This window comes from Emydura macquarii, unplaced genomic scaffold (genome assembly GCF_026122565.2).
Source record: "Emydura macquarii macquarii isolate MOO-44397 ecotype Brisbane River unplaced genomic scaffold, CSIRO-AGI_Emac_v2 contig_1253, whole genome shotgun sequence".
NCBI lineage: Eukaryota > Metazoa > Chordata > Testudines > Chelidae > Emydura > Emydura macquarii.
This window is the reverse complement of record NW_027131390.1, coordinates 1943048-1962641: the sequence shown is the minus strand read 5'-3', so window position 1 is coordinate 1962641 and position 19594 is coordinate 1943048. Positions and strand designations below refer to the sequence as shown.

General features: G+C 42.5%; 1 protein-coding gene across 5 annotated transcripts in view; it reads left to right on the top strand.

The window, feature by feature from the left end:
* Positions 1-2018: 2018 nt before the first annotated feature.
* Positions 2019-19594, top strand: part of LRCH2 (leucine rich repeats and calponin homology domain containing 2) — a 90553-nt gene continuing 72977 nt past the window's right edge. For all 5 annotated transcript variants that reach the window (XR_010919678.1, XM_067547989.1, XM_067547988.1 and 2 more), the window contains exon 1: positions 2019-2367. Coding sequence is in view for 4 of the 5 variants with exons in the window: in XM_067547989.1 (XP_067404090.1) it covers positions 2121-2367 (247 nt within the window). In the remaining variant the exon portion in view is untranslated. The remainder of the gene's footprint in view (positions 2368-19594) is intronic.

Here is a 19594-nt window from a genome sequence, read left to right as displayed (position 1 = left end):
CATCAATACACAGTGCAAATTTCCTCCTCCATGTCCTGAGCAAGATAGCTTGCAACAACATAAACCAGCATGGTTCTACAGTTGTTTCTGAAATTCCTTATATTCCACACCCACTTGATATTTGTTCATGTCCATTTCACCAATATAAAACTTTATAGATGGCTACATTCTCTGCTGATGCAAACTGAGAAACACCAGTGAAGTCAATGGAGTTTCTCCCATTTACACCAGCAGATGATTTACCAGCAGTAGTTTAGAATGACTACTTTAATACTGGATTAATATGGATAATCTATTACCATCATTTTTATGATTACCTTGGACTGCAACTCCTCCTTTGTTTGTAAAAGCATTCATATTGGGCAGTGTAACAGAGCACAGGGTGAAACCTTCCATTTTGTAAATTTTGCTAAGTGGCTTTGGAGCAATTTACAAATTAATCTGTTGGCCTTATCCTGCATCCTTATTAATCTAAATTGTCCCAGTCAGTGAAGTCAATGCACTACTCATGAGAGTAAGGGATTGCAAGACTGGACCCTATTCTTAAATTGGCTATTGATTGGTTATGACCGAATGGGAATTTTCACCTTTTCATGACTCATTATATTTGCATTGTATTCTTTTTACAAAGACTCTTAGTGCCCTGAACACAATAAGATATGGAAGATGACTCTACCTAGTAAAACTAGGTAAAAACCATACTGTGTTACTGTCACAGTAGTTCTCTAATTCCTCTTCAGGGACTATACCACTAAATACAATAGAAAGCTCTATTACATTTAACTTTATCAAAATTGCTTATCCATATCTAGGTCACTTGCCCAGGATTTCATATGCATTTACAGGACTATTATTTATTGCATCCTTTTCAGGAAATGCCCAAACAGATACCTTGGGGAAATGGGTGGACAGCTGGCAAATACATTCAGAGACTGCCTTACAGCAGTAAAAAGCAGCTCTCCAATCAGATCATTTCCCACTTCATTTCACATCATCATGATTTCCAGGACTTCTCAGACTGTGCCCTCTGAGGGCATTAGGATGTCTGCCACAGCAGAACAGCTGAACCCAGACTGATTGCTTGCATTAGTTCCTATCAATTCGTGTGTTAAATGATAGATTTATCTTCCTTAGATTCTCTGTCACTTTCCAGGTCTTCTTCTTTTGAATCTCTTCGTAAAATTCTTGTACTACAGTTTTGCTCTTGCTCATTCAGTCTCATAAACTTAGTCTCACACACTTTTAATAGGAACTGTTGAGCTTCTGGCGTGGTGTCTTGTCATTTTGACACTCTTGTTGCATTTTGCACCTAGGTAGGGACCGACGGTCTGCGTGCTAGCACACGCCAAGCGTGCTAAGAACACCGCAGAGAGACAGGGACACCTAAGACTGGCTGGAGCTGAGTTACCACGCGAAGTACCAGGTCATTCTTCGAGAGGCCCCGGCGCTTCAAAAACTACGGTCCTGGGAGGAGAGGGAAACCAGAGGACGTGCAGCTCGAACCGCGGCAGGCAGACACATCTCAGCGGTGGGCCGTGTTCCCCCTCTCCGTCCCTGCATGGCAGTCGTTACAACACCGTGCCCAGCTCACCGCGGGACGAGTGCTCGGCCAGCCCGGCCCGGCTCTGAAATGCACGAGCCCCCGGGCCCGAGCGGAGCTCATTCCCGGCAGCCAGCCCGCCCGGCGGGGGCGGGAGGTGTGATGTGCACGGCGCGGCGCGGCGCGAGGAATGGGGCGGCAGGGCCAGGCCGGGCCAGGCCAGGCGAGCTGAGGGAAGTTTCGGTTACACCGGGACCGGCCTGGATTGTTTGTCCCGCGCCGGGAGCGGGAATGTCCTGTCCTGTCCTGTCCTGTCCCCGCCCCGCCCTGCTCTGCTCCCGCGCCCCGGCCTGGGGGTCACGCCCGCTGAGGCCCGGCCCGGCCCCTCGCTGGAAGCGGGCGCTGGCCGGCCGGGCCGGGCCCTGGACTCGGCGCGCTCCCGGAGGCCCCACCCCACGCTCGCCTGGCCTGGCCCGGCCTGCCCGGTGCCGGGCGCTCCCGCCCCCCGGCCGGCGGCGCCTGCGCGCCGAGCCGCGCCGTTTGTTGTGGGGCCGGCCCAGCCTGTGGCGGCGGCACTAACATGGCGGCCGGGCAGGGCGGCCGTGGCTGCGGCGGCGGCGGCGGCCTGGGGCTCCCGGCTCACCTCACCCTCTCCTACCCCACCGGGCCGGCCTGGGGCGGGGCCGCGCTGCCCCAGCCCCACACGGGGCGCAGCCTGGAGCGGGCCCTGGAGGAGGCGGCCAGCTCGGGCATCCTCTGCCTCAGCGGCAGGAAGCTGCGCGACTTCCCCGCCAGCGGCTACGACCTGAGCGACACCACGCAAGCAGGTGCGGGGCCGGGCGGGCCGGGGAGATGCCGGGCTGTGGCGGGGCAGGGGCCGGGGAGGTGGGCATTGCGCTCCGGGGCAGCAGGCCGTGCGCAGGACCCCGGCGATGGTTGGTTCGATAAGCCGCGCTCAGCGGGGTGGCTCTCCGGTCCCGATTCGGGGCTCCCGCCCCGCACGACGCGGCATTGTTGCCTGGGATTTTCCAGTCCGCCTCTCCCCCATGGCGAGTCCCGGGTCGGGAGGAGGCGGGATGTGCACGGAGAGCAGCCCCGCCTGTCGGTAACTGCAGACGGACAGCGCCTGCCGCTCAGCGCGGCGGGGATCACCCTGCTGCTGCCGGGCACAGAGCTGGAGCTCGAGCCCGCTGGACCTGCCCAGCCTCTCTGCACATGGGAGCTGCGCTGGCCCTGCTGGCTCCTGCACGGGCTCCAGAAAAGCTGGGTTGTGTTTGTGAGCTGCAGGGCTCTGGTTGTGTGTTTGCCACTGGGCCGGTCACTGACCATGAGTTATTTAGGGTAGTATGGTCAAATGAGTGAGCTCGGTTGTGTTGTGTTCAGGAGCAGTAAGGGTGTTTAACATGTATTAGCAGGAAACTGAAAGTCATATTTGGTTTTTTTTTCATGGGGTTGTGGGTAATTAGCTTTTCATTTGAATGGGAATGCTTGCCTATTGTGGTGCTCTCATCCATCTGTGACAATTCTGTGCTCCCGTGGTCCATCAAATACTTACTCTTCATCAGTCTTTGTTGTGGACTGCATATCGTGTGTTAGGTTATAGGCAATCTTGTTCAATAAGATCACAATATCTTTTTTTAGGATTTGTGAAGGTCTGATAAGAAACCGAATGTTTGGCGTATCCAGCAGGAGGTCTCTTAATGGTTTTATTCTCTGTCACGTTGTATATTTGCATGTGCTATGCAGAATGTGGATAGGCAAGAGTGCTTTAATTGTCTTACAATGGACGCACAAGATGAATTTAAAAAGGGGTTATATGGAATAATAGCTCTAAATATTTCTGTAAAGGGGTATAAAATGTACTCGTCAACTCATTAAGCATTTCTGTCTGTAAATACTCAATAGTGAAAATATAAATGAATATGTATGTAAAGAATCTTAACAAAAGATTTTTTTTTCTGTCTTCTTGCATTCTGTTCGTTATGGGTCCATAAATGTAATGGGTGTACGTTGATCATAAGATACCCCTGAAATTGTATTGCATGTATACAACAATTAAAATACAAAGTCAAAGCAATTTGGTATTCTGACAGTCAGATAGCTATTAATTTACATAATCTTACCTGAGAAACGTATATTGCAGTAGTGCCTAGAAGTCCTGATCAGAGTTGAGCCTTCATCATGTAAGATACTGTGCAAATACATACAAAGAGGTCTATGCCACAAGGAGCTGTATGTGCTTTTATGGCATCAAGAAATTTGTTCAAATAATTTGTGATGTTGGCAAATGGCACCTTGAGCCTTCTACTGTTTGTATACAGTGGAACTAGTTTAATGTAGGACCTGCTAAAGAGTTAACTCCCGAAACATATAGGTTGTACTTTAGCTCCTTTACAGATCTTTCTAAAAGTTGCTTGTAAACAAGAGCTTTGTAGTTTTGTTTTTGATTTGGTCTGTGGAGTTTTCATATGTTTCTTACGACTAGTGAGTGAATTAGTATTCTGCTGGTGCATCAAAAGTTGTTACCTACAGATTTTCTCTAAAGAAGCATTGGATTGTTGGATCAGATTCTGCATTATCGAGACACCATTTGTATTTATTTACAGGCACTTCTATGGGACGTATCACTATTAATAAATTAGCGTCACATCACAACATGCCTGTGAGGCAGAGAAGCATTTTATCTCCATTTTGCACATGTAATTTGAGGCACAGTGGTTCTGGTTAAGATTGCTCACTGGGTTTTGATGCTTCAGTTCTTAGTTACTCATCTTGAGACATTCTTCCAGAGGTGCTGAGCACTCACAGGTCCAGTAAAAGTCAGTGATACGTGCATGTGCTCAGTACTTTGAAAATCAGGCCCAGTGTCTCAAGATGGGCATGCAGAATAAGTGCTATTTTTGAAAATTTGGCTGAAAGTGACCGACTTGCACAGGATTTGTGGTAGAGCTGAAAACAGGACCCTAGAACAACTGCTATAGCTTCTGGGTTCTGCCTTAACCATAACAGCATCCTTCCTTCCGAGAGACCAATGTCTGTGTACTGAGTTGGAAGTACTTCTGGTTCACATTTCATAAAAAGTCTGTTGAGTTAAGTGTAAATCAATTGTGACACACGGTTGCATGTTTAAACTTGAACTGAATTGTCCTCCCCAGAAAGGGGGTGTGGTGTGTTTCCCACTTTGCACATCTCCCTTGTCATTTGTGTGGTCTCTTGCGTATGCTGTAGTTTTAAATGCCTTACCAGGAGTTGCAAGTGTTGTAGCAATGGGTTCTGGCATATTATTGCATCTCATTATATTACGTGGCAAAATTTATTCCCTGCAATAATCTTGTAGCAACAATAACTTGGCTCTTTAACTCTGATTCTGCATCTGTCAAATCCTTAAAATTGGAGAATCTATGTAAATTGCAGAATATCTAATAGGAAATGCTCAGAAAGCAAAGTAACTACAGTCTTGAGGCCCACATCCTCTCATTGTGTCAGCACAGTTAAGTCTGATGGGAATTAAGTGTACAGTTATATTACATCACTGCAGTTTTGACTTGCCCAAAGAATGAGTGTTTTATCTACTATCATGTTGAGACACAGGCAGTATTTCTGCTTTTTTACTTTTGTGATTGTAGGCATTTAAAAAAATATGAATTTAGTGCTTGTGAAAGGGTGCTAGGTTGACAGCCCTTGAAACTGATGTTCTGTATACACAAAACTGGGACCACATAGTCAGCAGTCTTGCAAGCATCCTAACACTGCCGCACGAAACTTCAGCTCTAATTTATTTTTCTTCAAATATATGCCTATAGGCACCTGTCCAGTGCTGTAGATGCCCATCCTGTAGATAAAGGACTAAGCACAAGCTTATTCACCTCAACCCATACCCTCTTGCACAGCCTTAACAAAGAGAGGGAAATGATGGGCTTTGTAGTGTGCCTATCTGCATAGTGTCTCTGATATGGAGAAGTTGTCTTCTGATTCCTTGTTGTCTCTGCTGAGGCTGTCAACAAGCATACCAGTTTTGACAGGTGTATCATTGTCTGGCACTACTTATGGTATTTGGCCCAGTTTACTTCGTTTATCTAGCCCCTTTTAGATGGCTCAATTGCCGATCTCTCACGTAATGCAAATAGGTTTACAGCCAAAGAGGAGTTGTGATGATTTGATGATTTATGTGGGAATGATTTAAGTGGGGGTTTGATGATTTATGTCATAGTCATATAACCAAAATTGTACCTTCTTGAATGAAATAGCACTGTTTTTGTTTTTTGTTTTTTGTTTTTGATCGTACATCGGTAGGAGTGGTGGCAGGCAACTGACTGGCTGTCAGATACGAAGAACTCAAATAATCCGTTATTTTAGAACCAGCAACTGTTGCATAATGTGTTGAGTCTAGATTTTATTGTAGAAATTGAGTGAGGCATCTGAAGCTTAGTGGAGAACGTGTAATTGCAAACTGTAGAACATCCATGCGTTCAGTAAGAGTCTGCAGATGGTAATGCATGTAAATTAATATGCTTCCGCTTCTTTAAGGTTTTGTGGGTGCATTTCTTGCTCGTGAAAGGCACCAGACTAAAAGTTCTGAAAAAAGTAGAATAGTTGTAACATAAGCAGCAATGGAAGCTTCCCTCCAATGCCTGCCTGCCACTGTGCCTCCTACCCCTATTTTAGGGACCTCTCTGGGGTAATTAGTTACTCATTCATTCTGTCTAGTCTATTCTGGGCCTATATACTAAAAATGGCCCCTAAGATTGCCAGCTGTAATGCTGCTTGGAGTGATATAGAACTCCACCCTTTATTTCCTTCACTTGTCCTACCAAATGGACTATCAGTTGTTTGGAACAGCATTCCAAGGTGACATTTTATTAGTATGCTTTAAAAAGCTCATTTTATAAAAATCCTCAGACTTTCTCAGTTAAGTGTTATAAATGTACCATCTTGGAAAACTGAAATAAATTCCAGTGTTTTGTCCACATTCTTTTCCCACTATCCCAGAACAGAATCTCTTTAACTCATTTTTTTCTGAGTTAATGTATGTATATATAATTTAAAATGTATACTAAAAGCTTCTTTAGCGTAATTTGCAGGTAGGAACAAAGGAATTGCTATACTGGACCAGACTCTAGAGAGAGTCCAGTATCTTGTCTGTCAGTGGCCAGTACCAACTGCTTAGCAGGAAGGTGTAAGAACCCCACTGTGAACAAATGTGGGTTAATCTGGCACCCACATTAGATATTGCCTTGCTCTCCAATAGTTGGAGATTATCTTAAATCCTGAAGAATAAGGTTTAATATCCCTTCCAAAACTTTTGTTATAATTATGACAACTCTGGATATTCTTGTTATCCATATAAATTTCCAGTCCCTCTCTGAATCTTGCTAATTTGTGGCCTCAATGACTTCTGATGGCAGTGTTTCACAGTCTTATTGCACATGTGAAAAAGTATTTCCTTTCCTTGGTTTTGAATTTTCCACCCTTTTCATTTAATTGAATGTGCCTCTTGTTCTTGTGTTACCAGATTGGGAGAAGAGACGTTTGGGATTTACCTTCTGTAGCATTGATTATTTTATATATTTTTATCATGGCCTTTCTTATTTGTCTTTTTTCTAAAGTAAACAATTCCAGTCTTTTCACCTTCTCTTCATAGAAGAGTTTGTCCATGTCTTTGATCATCCTTGTTATCCTTCTTGAGATGGGCTCACCAGTACTGCTCACAGTATTCCAAATGAGGCTGCAACCCTGATTTATAGAAAAGCATAATAATATTTTATGTATTATTCAGCTTCCTGTTCCTTATGCTGCCTAAAATCCTATTAACTGTTTTAACTGTAGCTGCACAATGAGCTGTGCTCTTCGTTGAGCTGTCCACAGTGATGCCTAGGTCTCCTTCCTGAACGGATACAACTAATCTAGAATCCAGTGGTGGTGTATGAGTAGTTTAAATTTTCCCCTTCAATGTGTATTACTTTGCATCTATCAGCATTGACGTTAATTTGCCATCATGTTGCCCTTACACCTAGCTTGTTTAGGTCTCTCCAAAGTTCTTCAAAATCCACTGTGCTTCTGACTAATCTAAATAACACTGTGAAATGCAAATTTGCTACCTCATTACTCGCTCCCATTTCAAATCATTAATGAATGTATTAAGCAACATAGGACCTAGTATAGAACCGTGAGGCTCCTGCTGCCAACCCTGTGCCTTGATGAAAACTGGCCGTTTCTGTTGTCTTTACTATCTGTCGTTTTGATCCATGACAATGCTTTGCCTGTCGCACCTTGAGGACTTAGTTCTTGTGAAGCACTTTGTCCAATGCATTTTGAAAGTTTAAGTAAGTTGTCAACTAGTTCTTTTTATCCACAAATTTACTGACACATTCAAAGAATTGCAAGAGGTTAGTGAGAGTCTATTTCCCTTGGCAGAAGCTGTGCTAGTTAGACCATGTCATGTCATGATCTTCCAGGTGCTTTGTTTGTAAGTTTATTTTTTCAATTTGTTCCAAGTCTATATGTAAGGCATACTGGTCTGTAATTCCATGGTTCACCTCTAGCCTTTTAAAAAAAAGATACATCATCTGCTACGCTCTAGTCCAGTGCCTGCTCTCAATGAGAGGTTACATATTTTTCTTGGCCTGGATATGTGATGGGCCTGGTGGCTTGTTGCTTTTTTAAGTGATCAGTTTGCTTCAGTGCACCATCTTTGGCACTGCAGTCTTTGATTGTACCTCATCTCTTTTACAAGAAAGTTGCAGGTCTGGGGTAGGTATCTCCCCAACATCTTTTGAAGAATGAAGTAAGGAAATCATGTAGCTTCTTAGAAAAGTCCTTCCTTCCTTAATTGCTTCCTTTAACCCAGGGTGATCCAGCAGACCGCCCAGTGTGATACTGATGATTCCAAATCTCTAAATGTTGTATTTTTTTATTTTTATTTGATGTAGAAAACTAGTTGTTTTGGACAGTGCCTACTATGTTACAGTTTGTAATGGGACTGTGGGAGGAGAGGTTCATGTTAGCAGATCTCAATTAAGAATCAGATCTTAATTTGAGCAAACTCAGTGTAGATGTCTTAACATCAGTCTAGTGCAGTTGCTTAAAACAAAGTTGCATACTGAAATAGCTGGAACCCAACACTATACACACCTTTCCTTAAGCAGCTTAGCACACATTGATTTTTAGAAGGAGGAAAGACCATGTTCTGTTGCATGTGCTTCACTCTCATTGAAGGCACGTCAGAGAAATAGATAGTTGTGAATGGCTGAAGAGAATTGGAGGATGAACCATTTGAATGACTGGTTCAGAAATACTGATGTGTGTGTGGGAGGGAAATAACCACAGTAGATATTGGAAGAAAAATAATTTTGAGTATTATAAGACCTAAATGCTTCTGCTACAAGGCCTGCCTTAATACATTAACATATTTAAACAAGTTTAGAGAAAAGGATAATAGGACCAATATTAGATGGAGGTTCAAAGCAGGAAGAAAGTTTAGTGGACACTATAATAAAATACTAAGTTAAAATGTTCTGGTCAGTATTATAATATTTAGCATGAAAAACTGTGTGCAGGCCTCCAAATCTCCTGTCTGTGGCCATTTTACAATATGACTGGTGTACCCCCTTGAATCCAGAATGGTGTAGGGGAGATTTCCTCTCCAGCGCCTTGGGAAAAGTAGAATTTAGGTGGTGCCTCCCCTCTGGCATCCCCATTTGGCCTAGGTGGGTTGGAGGGAACTGCAGGAGGAACAAGGCAGAGACTTCGTCTGGTGAAAGCAGCTGAAGTGGAAGCCAAAACAGACACCTTTGGCTATTCAAAGAACATTCCATGGTTTTGACTGGACTTCCTCTGTCCTGTGCTGAATGGCTGTCTGTCCAATCCTCCCCCTCTTCCTCCTCCTCCTACATATTCTCTTCACCTTTACTTCACTCCACCTCCTTTTCCTTCACTTTTCTTTTCATTAAATGTATGCCCTTCTAACTATCCCCCCCTCCCCCACAAAAAAAGAAATGACATGTTGGCTGCCATCACATAGTTCACTTTACTTATGTTGCATGTTTCTTCCCCTCCCCCCCTCATGTCTTCTCTATGAAAGGCTGGTCTACACTAGAATATTAGATTAATCTAGCTACGTTGCTCACAGGTGTGAAAAAATGCACACCCCTGAGCAATGTAGTTGTGTTAACCTAAGTCCCAGTGTAGACAGCTCTAGGTGGATGGAATAGTTCTTACGTCGATCTAGCTGCTGCCTTTTGGGGAGGGGGATTACCTATGCTGATGGGAAAACTGCTCCCATCAGTGCAGATCGTGTCTACACTGAAGTGCTACAGCAGCGCTATTGCAGCTGTGACACTGCAGCGTTTCAGGTGTAGACAGGTCCTTAGATTTTAAGTTTTTCAGGGTGGGGACAGTTTGCTACTCTGCACAGTGCCTAGCACAATGGGACCCCCTTCTTGGTTGGCTGTTAGGAATTGCTGTAGTAAACAGTAGGCTTGTTCTTATCTGCTGTCACGCTGTAGTTATTAATGGATACTCCTCTGTGCTGTTTAGTACATTATTCCCTTGACACAGATGGTTAGTTTGAAATTGACTTCAAGGCAGTGCTTACAGAAGTGCAATAGCAGCTTATTTAAGTGAGTCTTTGTTGAATACTTTTGGAAGGAGCACTCCAAAATTGAGGCTGTCAACTTTGAGGGAGTTGTCTTGGCATTATAATGTACAAATTTCCTGCAGAATGTCTCACCTAAGTTGTCATGAAAATATGCATTTTGCTCTTGGAATAGCTTGTCTGTCTAAGCTATTTGATATTAATATTTTGTGACATCCCTGGATTTCCCTACAACTTGTATAACATAATCAATTACAAACCTTAATACCTATAAGGGAAATCTGAGTCTAACATTTTCAGTTATAGAAGATTCTTGTGACTTTTTTGAAAAAGCTGACACTTCTATTGTTTGCTGCAGCTCTTAGAAACCGGGAGGGAGAATGCCGTTGGGCTAGACAAGTGCCTTTTCTTTATCTAACTAAATTATGTTCAGATTTGGTTGAGTTATAAACTGTATTAATCACTATTTTCCCTTCTTTTGTTTGCACTCCTCAAGAAAAATTTATATCGTGCTAAAATAACTGAACACAGAGAATCTCAAGAGCCACAGCAATACACCACCCTGTGCTGGGAATGTTTGCGTGCTGCTTTAGTGGTGAGGTAGGTGGGCACAGAGGGAGAAGGTGGGCTGGGCCACTTGGTTGACCATATACCTCACATCTGGTATGTGGCCTCAGCATCTGGTCCACCTCATGGGTTCACCACCCTGGCGCAGGATCTCCAACTCTGGGAGGGGTGGAAGGAAAGGAAAGGGAAGAGAGAGCTCCAGGCTGATCTGTTCAGTGCCTACCCCAGTGGCTGTATGGACTTAGATGGACCACTGAGGTAATGTCCTTTCTGCCTGCCCTGGAAGCACTTCCCCAAACTCCCAGGGAGGGTGTGAGTGCCAGGCTCTCCTGACCTCCTCTGGACCCAACACATTGCCCTAACAGCCCATCTCACCCGCTTGCCTGGGTTAACAGCTGTCTCCTACTGCCAGCTAATGTAGCTAGTCTGAATATAGCTCAAGTGGTAGAAATCTGTGTTGCTAAGCCAAAGGTTCAGGGTTCAAATATTGTTGATGTATGGGGGGGCTTTTTTTAAAAGAATGTTACTTAGGTTGCAAAATCAAGAACCCTAAAGTCTGGAAATGTCAGAGGTGTTGCCTGGGCAACCTGAATTGCATCCCCTTTTGTGTTTGCATTAGGAGAGAGTCTTAATTCCATGGTCACATGCAATTTTTTTTTACCTCAGGCCCTTTTGCACTGAATGAGGCAGGTTGGACACACTAGGGCCAGAACTAAGTTTGCGTGGGCAACAGTAAAGCTAGCATTTCCTAGCTTTTGAAAGCTTGACTTTGTAGCCTAAATAACATTCTCATGTAGATTTTGTATGGAACTTTTATTTAGTCAAACATACAGAAATTGCTGTCAGCATCAATCTTATGCTCTGGGTACTTATCCCAATAATTAAAAAACACACAGTACAGAAAGGCTGCTTGTAGATATAGAACCTCAGTCTCAATCGTCTGGGCTTTGCATCACACCCAGAAGAATTTGGGCTGTGTGGACCAAACACAAGGGAAAGAATCCAGAACTGAAGAGCCTCACAGAGAACAACTTCCTAGCTCCTGTTCATTATAATTGAGACACTCCAGCTCTATGCTGATATCAACTATGGCAGTACATCACTTCAATCTCTCAGGTGACCATGTTCCAAATTCCAAACTATGGAGGGTTTATAGTTTAAAACTAACACCTGGGAATGTATTGGCAACCGGTGCAGGTTCTGGAACACTGCTGAATGTTGTCAGGACATGCAGTGCTTCTTAGCACAGATTGCTGTGGTCTGTTTATTAACTTCAACGTCTGAATGGTCCCACGAAGACCGCATTATAGCAATCTAATCATGATGTGGCAAATATGGATAATTGTGGCAACATCAAATTAGAAAGAATAATAAACCAGTTGAATAGATACAATTTGTGAACTTCTGTCTCAACAATTCACAGTATAACTAAGTGTACTAGTTCCTCCAGTTGAACAGAATTTTTGAATTAAATAGAGATATTTTCAAAGCCCCAAAGGGAAATTAGACACCCAATTCCCATTGAGAATCATTAGTTGTTGGGAACCTACTACTCATCAGTGCCTTTGAAAATCTCCCACTTAGTTCTTGACTAAGTTTTATTTTACTTATTTGCCTACCTGAAAAGTCTTCATATATATAGGAAGGATATAGAGCTCTCTTCTTTCCTGCTTTCCCTCCCCCAGTTATTTAACTATTAAAGTGTTTATTTAGTGTTAACCTTAAAACAATGCTGTCAAAGTTCAAAACCTAACAAAAGCAATGTCAGATGCTATTCCTGCCTCTCAGCCTCATCACACCCCCCCTCCTGTCTCTACCGTCTGTTTTCTAATATTTTTCTTTGGAAGTTTCCTTTGCTTTCTCTCCTAATGCTTCCTTACCCACACACGTGGCAGGGAAACGTGCATGCCTCTCCGTGGCTATTGGTGAACATGCACAGGACCACAGTCCCTCTGCTGTGCATGTCACCGTTGCCTGACAAGATAAACTCAGGACTCCCCGTTTCTCTAATTCAGCTTAATTCTTTCTTCCCACTTCCATGGCGGAGGGGTGTGTGAGAGAGAGATCATTCATGACTCACTGCAGGCATTCTACCGGGGATGGTGGGGGTGGTGTAGGGTACCTAGCTGTCTACTTTCTCTGCACTTCCTCTGGTTGCATGCAGAAATTGTATAGTGGGGGAGGGAAGGGAGATATCCTCCTGGTCACCCTTCTTTCTTCCCTTGCTCATTGTAGGCATTTGGGAGAGAGAGTAGGGTGCACAGAAACTTTGACAATATTGTTTTAAATGTAGAGAGAGTTGTGAATTAAAGATTGCCTGCCCCCCAACAACGTTACATATTGGCTTCCAGATAACTGAAATTTCAGCAACTTCTCCTCTGCTGAGTTACAAGTTAAGCATGCACTTACCCTGCCTGGGGAAGTATGCGCAAGTGAACTTCCCATAGAGCAAGTTTAGGAATAACACTGAGATGATGATTGAGACAAGGAACTGAAACTGATCTGCAGCACAGAAGTGGAAATGGCTCTACATGAATTGCTGTCAACTGTGCAAAGTAAATAGAAAAACTACTTTTCTTTGATAAGCTTTAAATGTTATTAATCAGGAATGTTACTCTTGCATTAGTACATGGAAAGAAGAAGAAAATGAGACAATATAATTTTGGTCGACTGTGGGTGGACTTACTCTTTTGTCACTTAGGCACTTGTAAAACTGTTTCCTGTGTTCTTTTAAATTGGATGGCTCAAACAGATTTACCATGGCATCATGAACATTTTTTCTATAAATTTGAAAGATTACTTGTTTGAGAGCTTTTCTGTGTATGCAAACAAGCAGAAACACTAAGTGTAACTACAGTAGATTACATTACAATGACAAATTTGTAGTCTAATGTGCTTTTAAAAGTTCATTCTAAATATCCCTTTATATTCATATCTGAATTAGTGCTGATGGACTGACCTTTCTTTAAAAACAAAGCAAAACCACTTCATGCAAAGTGCTTAAGTGCAGCCTTACAACAGCCATCTAGTTTGTGAACACAGTGTTCTCATTATGCTGCTACTTCCTATTTGTGGACAGTAGCACGAAATTTCTCAGTCCAACTGTACTACCTACTGTTAAAGAGACTGAATATAAGGGATTCTCAGAAGCTTTAGAAACTTAAACATGCTTGGGGAGGAAAAAACAATGTGTGTTTCTGTTCCAGGTAATTTTTTTCCATTTTTAAAAAATACTGAACTAACTTAAACTGAATACTAAAGGGGGAAGATAAAAAGCATTTCAAATACTCCTGAATAGAACATTTAACAGAAAACAAATCACCGTATTATTGGTTCTGAACTCTGATCCTGAAGGTCGTGCACTGACAAGTGAAGTTCTGTCTTCAACAGACATGAGCCTGCATTGAGTGGCCAATAGGTGTTGCCTTGCATCAGTTTTTTCTCATAGAACATCAAAACTGAGACCAAAGAATCTCAGGCTTTTCTGTAGTGCCCATCACCAGGATATTTAAGCAGTGGGATAAAAAACCCCACATCCACGCACAATGGACAACAGCTTTGCAGTGACTGTATATTGTGGGTATTTGGGCTGCAGAGGATCAGTGCAGTCATTCTCAATAATATTAACTATATATATATTTTTTCAAACAGTGTTTGAAGGCAGAGGATAATGAAAAATAAGTTTTTAAAATCTTGGAGGAATACTTTTCCCCCTCTTTTGGAGTGTGACTGGTATTCCAGTGTGGATTTCTGAGTTGAGGAAAAACTTTCTGAAAGTTCAGTCTGCTTAGCTGTTCTCTGAAGAAATGTCAGAATAGTCTACTTTGAGCTTTCTGTGGTTTACTTACTGTCTTTTTGTATTTTAATTCAGCCAGCTTTCATAGCTGGCTCTCAATTTGGGCAGATACTGCACTGCATAAAATATGCCCAAGGATGATTTAAAGGACATATGAGCCTTTTTTCCTAACTAGAAATTCTGAACACCCATTGTCCTGGATGGTATACAGACACATACAAAGATTTGATTCCTGCCCCTATGATTTTACAGTGTGGTCTGACTATTGAAGATCTGATGAATGTAAGCACCCTGGATTTCAGAGGAAAATCTTTCCATGTCAGTTATTTTAAAGCAGCAGTGAGCATATCAGAGCCCAGCGTAAAGCCTGATCCTTAGAGCTAAGCTTCAGATCACTGCAGCCTTCTGATCAAACAAAGGTTTTTCAGGATATGCATCATAAAAAGATTGTTGAACATTTAGGTTTTCATCTATACTGTCTTACCAAAATGTCAAAGCATGGGCAGTCCTAGATGACTGTGTGGTTCTGAATGTGCTTAAAATCATATTAGCATAATTCATGCAAATATAAAAATAATAAATTGTAGAAATAAAACAGCCAGAACTGGGGCTTGTGATGCATGTAAACATAACAGACAAATTAGTCTGGTTTTTGAAGCCCACCCTTCCAAGCAGCCTCAGGAACTGCCTGCTAGTGCCAAGTTTGATGTTGGACAAAATAAGAGTGTAAATTATGTGGCAGGCAGCCGGCTCCTCCCAGCGGGTCTCACACTCTGGTGGCTTGTAGTGGGTCAGGGCATCTTCAGTCACCCCGTCTTCCCCGAGGAGGGGGTAGGGACCCGGGCCCACCCGCTCCTCCGGGTCCCAGCCTAGGGGCCCTATGAGAAGCAGCTATGTGCTGCTGGCACTGTGCTCCCAACTGCACTCCTCTTCCCCTGGGCTAGTTTTCCCCCTTCTTCTGGCTTCTTGAGCCTGGTACCTTCCTCCACAGAATCTCTGCACACTGGTCTGTTCCTCCTCACAACTCAGCACTCCAACACACAGCACGGCACTTCTACTCCTCCCAGCTTGTGCCTTGTCTGTTTGGGGCAGAGGGTTTTTATGGAGCACCTGGCTGGTCCCTAATTGCCCCCAGCTGGTCCCTAATTGCCCCCTAACAACCCTCAGCTAAACTGCAGGGAACAGAGCCTGGAGCATTCTGAGGCTTATATATCTGCCTTCAATCACTTTCCTACAGCCTTCTGCCTTCGCTATATCACAATTATTTTTAATTTTTCACAGTGTTGAATTAAGTCAAAACAAAGATTAACTAAGTTAAATTTACGAAAGATTGGAACTTGAAAATCATGTGATTATTAACAAATGAACCTGGTTTGATAAATACTTGACTTAAATATCAATCATAAAACACACATCCTAGACACTGTACATACTTAAACCGAATAAAAGATGGACCTAATCTCTGAGAAACCAGATGTGCCCAATACCCATCAGTAAAACTGGGCAAAAGAAAATAATTCAAAAGAGCTCTTGCTTCCCAAACAGATGATTAAAAGTGGAAGGGAATTTACTTCTGAAAGCTGTTAGAAAAGTTGGATGGCTTTTCTTTGTATATTACCAATGCATTTTATTAGAACTTGAAAAATCCACTTGCTACTGGTGAGAAGGCAGCTCGCTGTGGCAAATATGAGGACCTACAACAAATTCTATCAAGTGTAAGTTCCCTTTCCTTACCAAAGTATTCTTTTCCTTAAAGTTGTGGAAAAAGCCTTCTGAATATAAACAAATGCAGTGGTATCTTCCCCAGTTTGCAGAAAGCGGCACTGTCTCTGCAGGTTGTTTTTTCTAAGCAACAAGGGAAGGATTTTTAACAGTTTTGTCCAGTTTTTCCATTGCTGTTCAGAACTGTGACCATTCATTAAACTGACAAGAATCATGCCAGGGTTTTCTGCTGCTGTCTGGGACAGAAAGGAGCAGCAACAGAGATGAGTGGAGGTAATTTCAACACTTGCCCAAGACAGGTAGAGTGGTAGAGAGCATAGGCCACCACCTCTCCTGCAGTAGCCATGAGGCTCTGGGGTTGGTGAGAGAAGAGAATCCGTCTTTCCTTCCAGCAGCCAGATGACTGGTTTGGGGAAAAGAGACTCAAATTTGAGATGTTAGTAGATGCTTTCCCAAAAGATGGCACTAATTCTTCCTGGCATCTGTAACTTGGTCTTCATCCAAAATCATTGTCCTGGGAAATTGCAGTTGGAGTCACTTATTTTTGGAATCAGTTTTCTGACCCCAGTTGGTTAGTTCTGTGCAAAGTGAGTGTTGGATAAAATTGTCAGCCCCATGTTAAACGTACAGTGACTGGCATTAACGTGTTTGTTAATATCAACAACTTATAATAGTGTTCTTATTTAAGAAATAAGTAAAGAAAAGCACCATTAACGAACTCAAAAATATTTAATTCCAGCAGAAAGTATCTCCTAAAGTTGGCATCTCATATAAGTCACCCTACCTTGTTATGCAATAGTACTGGAGTTGGGAGAGTCTTTTTCCTACGATGCTGTGTCTCCTCAGTTAAAATTTCACTAGTGAAATCTATTTTGTTCTCGGGAGTTTGTAAAATTTAATATGGGCAAGACATTAGACACTTGTCTCAGTAGTAAAGTTTGTATGAATTGGCAGATTGAATGTTCTTCTTTTCTTTCCTTCCCCATTGTTTTATGATTGAAGTTAGACATTTGCTGAAAAAAACCAGTTTGGCTGGGTAGCAGTCAAAATGCAATGTCGGTCTTTCATTAACTGTCTTCTGTAGAAGAATAGAAATAAAATGTATGTCTCAAAACTTCCTTTTTTTGCAATGCCCGATCACTCAACATGAACAGATTGCGCAGGGTATACATTCCAGAAGCGTTTGAATAGATTCCAGATAGCACAGGTAAAAGTAAACATTGCTTTTTCTCCTAATGGTGCACTGACTCCTTAGGATTTTATTTCCATGGCCTATTTCAACAAATCTCGATTTCAAGTCTCATTCAATTAAAAAAAAAATATTGAGGTTATCAGGGCAAGTCAATGGGATACCACTGAAACATTTAAAAAAAAATACTACCAAAACCCCACTAACTGATACTTTTTGGATCCTGTTTTACATGTGTTAGTGTAGTAATCATACCTTGTGTATTTTAATTCGACACAATTGTTCCAGTTAGTCATTTACATACCACAAGATATTTTATGACTGACAGTATCTTTTGTTCTCTTTTAGAACAAATGATTTGTTTAGGAAGCCTGTAAACAATAAATTTTAAAGGCCTTTCACTTACTAGGTTTTCCAGACAGTACCTGTCAAATTCTTTTTATTACTTTTTTTTTTCAGTTTAAATTTAGATAATGTTCTGTTTAAATGTATTCATCTAAAGAGCTGTGAAGCTTCTTTTTTGAGACACTAAGAATGCAGTTCTGTTTCGTATTGGTTACATGGCTTCCTGTTTCAAAATGAAGATAGATTTAATTAGTCAGTAGATTTAATTTTTTTTAAAATAGTCGATGAAGGTAGTGAATATAATTTAGCATCCCAAAATAACTAACTGAAAGGAAATTCATTTACAGTATGTTGATATGAGATATATATTTTCAAAGAAATCCTAACCTTGAAAATTAATCATTCAAAGAAGGCAGTGAAAGTACTTTCAGATATAGTCCTTGTGTCCTCCAGCAATTATGATTTAAAAAAAGTTCCTCTTCCTTTTTGCTGGACACAGGAGGACGAGTAGTACTTTGTTGATCACAAGTACAGCTCCACTGCATAGGGGCAGCAGCATGGCAATGCTATATGTGAGGATTGACCTTATCAGTAATCTCTAATAAAGCTGTGCAGCCCCGCAGATTTTGAGTTCATGTTAATTCAGGAAGCTACAAGAGTCACAATTGAGGAATGCCTGGTCTAGGTGTTGCTGTGTTCTTGCATCCTGTTTTGGACCATCTGGTGACGGCATAGCAAACACTTTGCATTGCTGTTCTGGTGCTGGAAGTGGATGAAGTAGTCTATGTTAACCAAGAAAGGGTGCTGGCTGTGTCTCCCGCATCCCACAGAAGCTCTTGGTGGTTAAGGCAGTTGTAGCCAGAGGGATTGCGATCCAACCTATGTGACCGAGAACTCAGAGCTCTGGCTGTGGGATTTATTTGATGAAAGTATTTACCTATTTGTTGTTACAACCCTTGAGTCAGAGATTGCTAGGCTTACATGGACAAAGGGCATGCTAATCTTTGGAAGAAGACCTCTGCTTTGGTGAAGTTCCTTCCCCAAAACGAATGCCAGAGCTCAGTTTTAATATGGGAGGATATCTGGCCTAATGCAAGTGTAGGGGCTCTTTATAGTGCAAATGAAGAAGTAGCAAGTTACTGCCTTAGGGTGGAGACAAAAATTCACTGGGCTTTATTAGGTCCAGAAAAAAACTTCATTGTGTCCTTACATCAGGGGAAGTTTCTACAGAAGATGGGAGTCCAGTGCTGCCCTGCACTCTTTCTAACCTATGCTCTCGGTCTTGCAGTCCCCTCTATAAGGCAGATGAGAGAAACGCCTCATTTCAAAAGCTAGCTTTCTCATTTGCTGGCTTCATGGAATCCCGCCGTTCCCTCTGTGTAGGCCACACTTGGCCACAGCAAAGGCTAGGCAGAGTTCCTAAAGACCTGCTTTCAACAAGCACCCAAACCGTGAAAGGCTTGTGCTGCGTGTAGTTCCTTGGGACATCCAGGTTACAGCTAGGCTATGATCCTTTTACCTTTGGCCCTGTGTCTGCTTGTACACATGGGTTTTGAATATTGTTCAGTGATTCTGCAAAATCAGGTTTGGGGTGACGCACCCTGTGTCTGAAAACAACACCCCAAAACCCCCATATTCACCAGTGTCGTGTAATTATGATATGTTCTGTACAAGGTAGGCCTTGTCTGGTATTATTTTAACAGCCTTGATCTGCTGAACATTAATGTCCTGTTGGATTGTACGTGGCATTATAGTATGCGAAGTTATGAAGCATTGTTGAACATGCTACTAGAACATGTTGCAAGTGGGGAACTCCCACAAACAGCCCTTCAGCACAGCAAT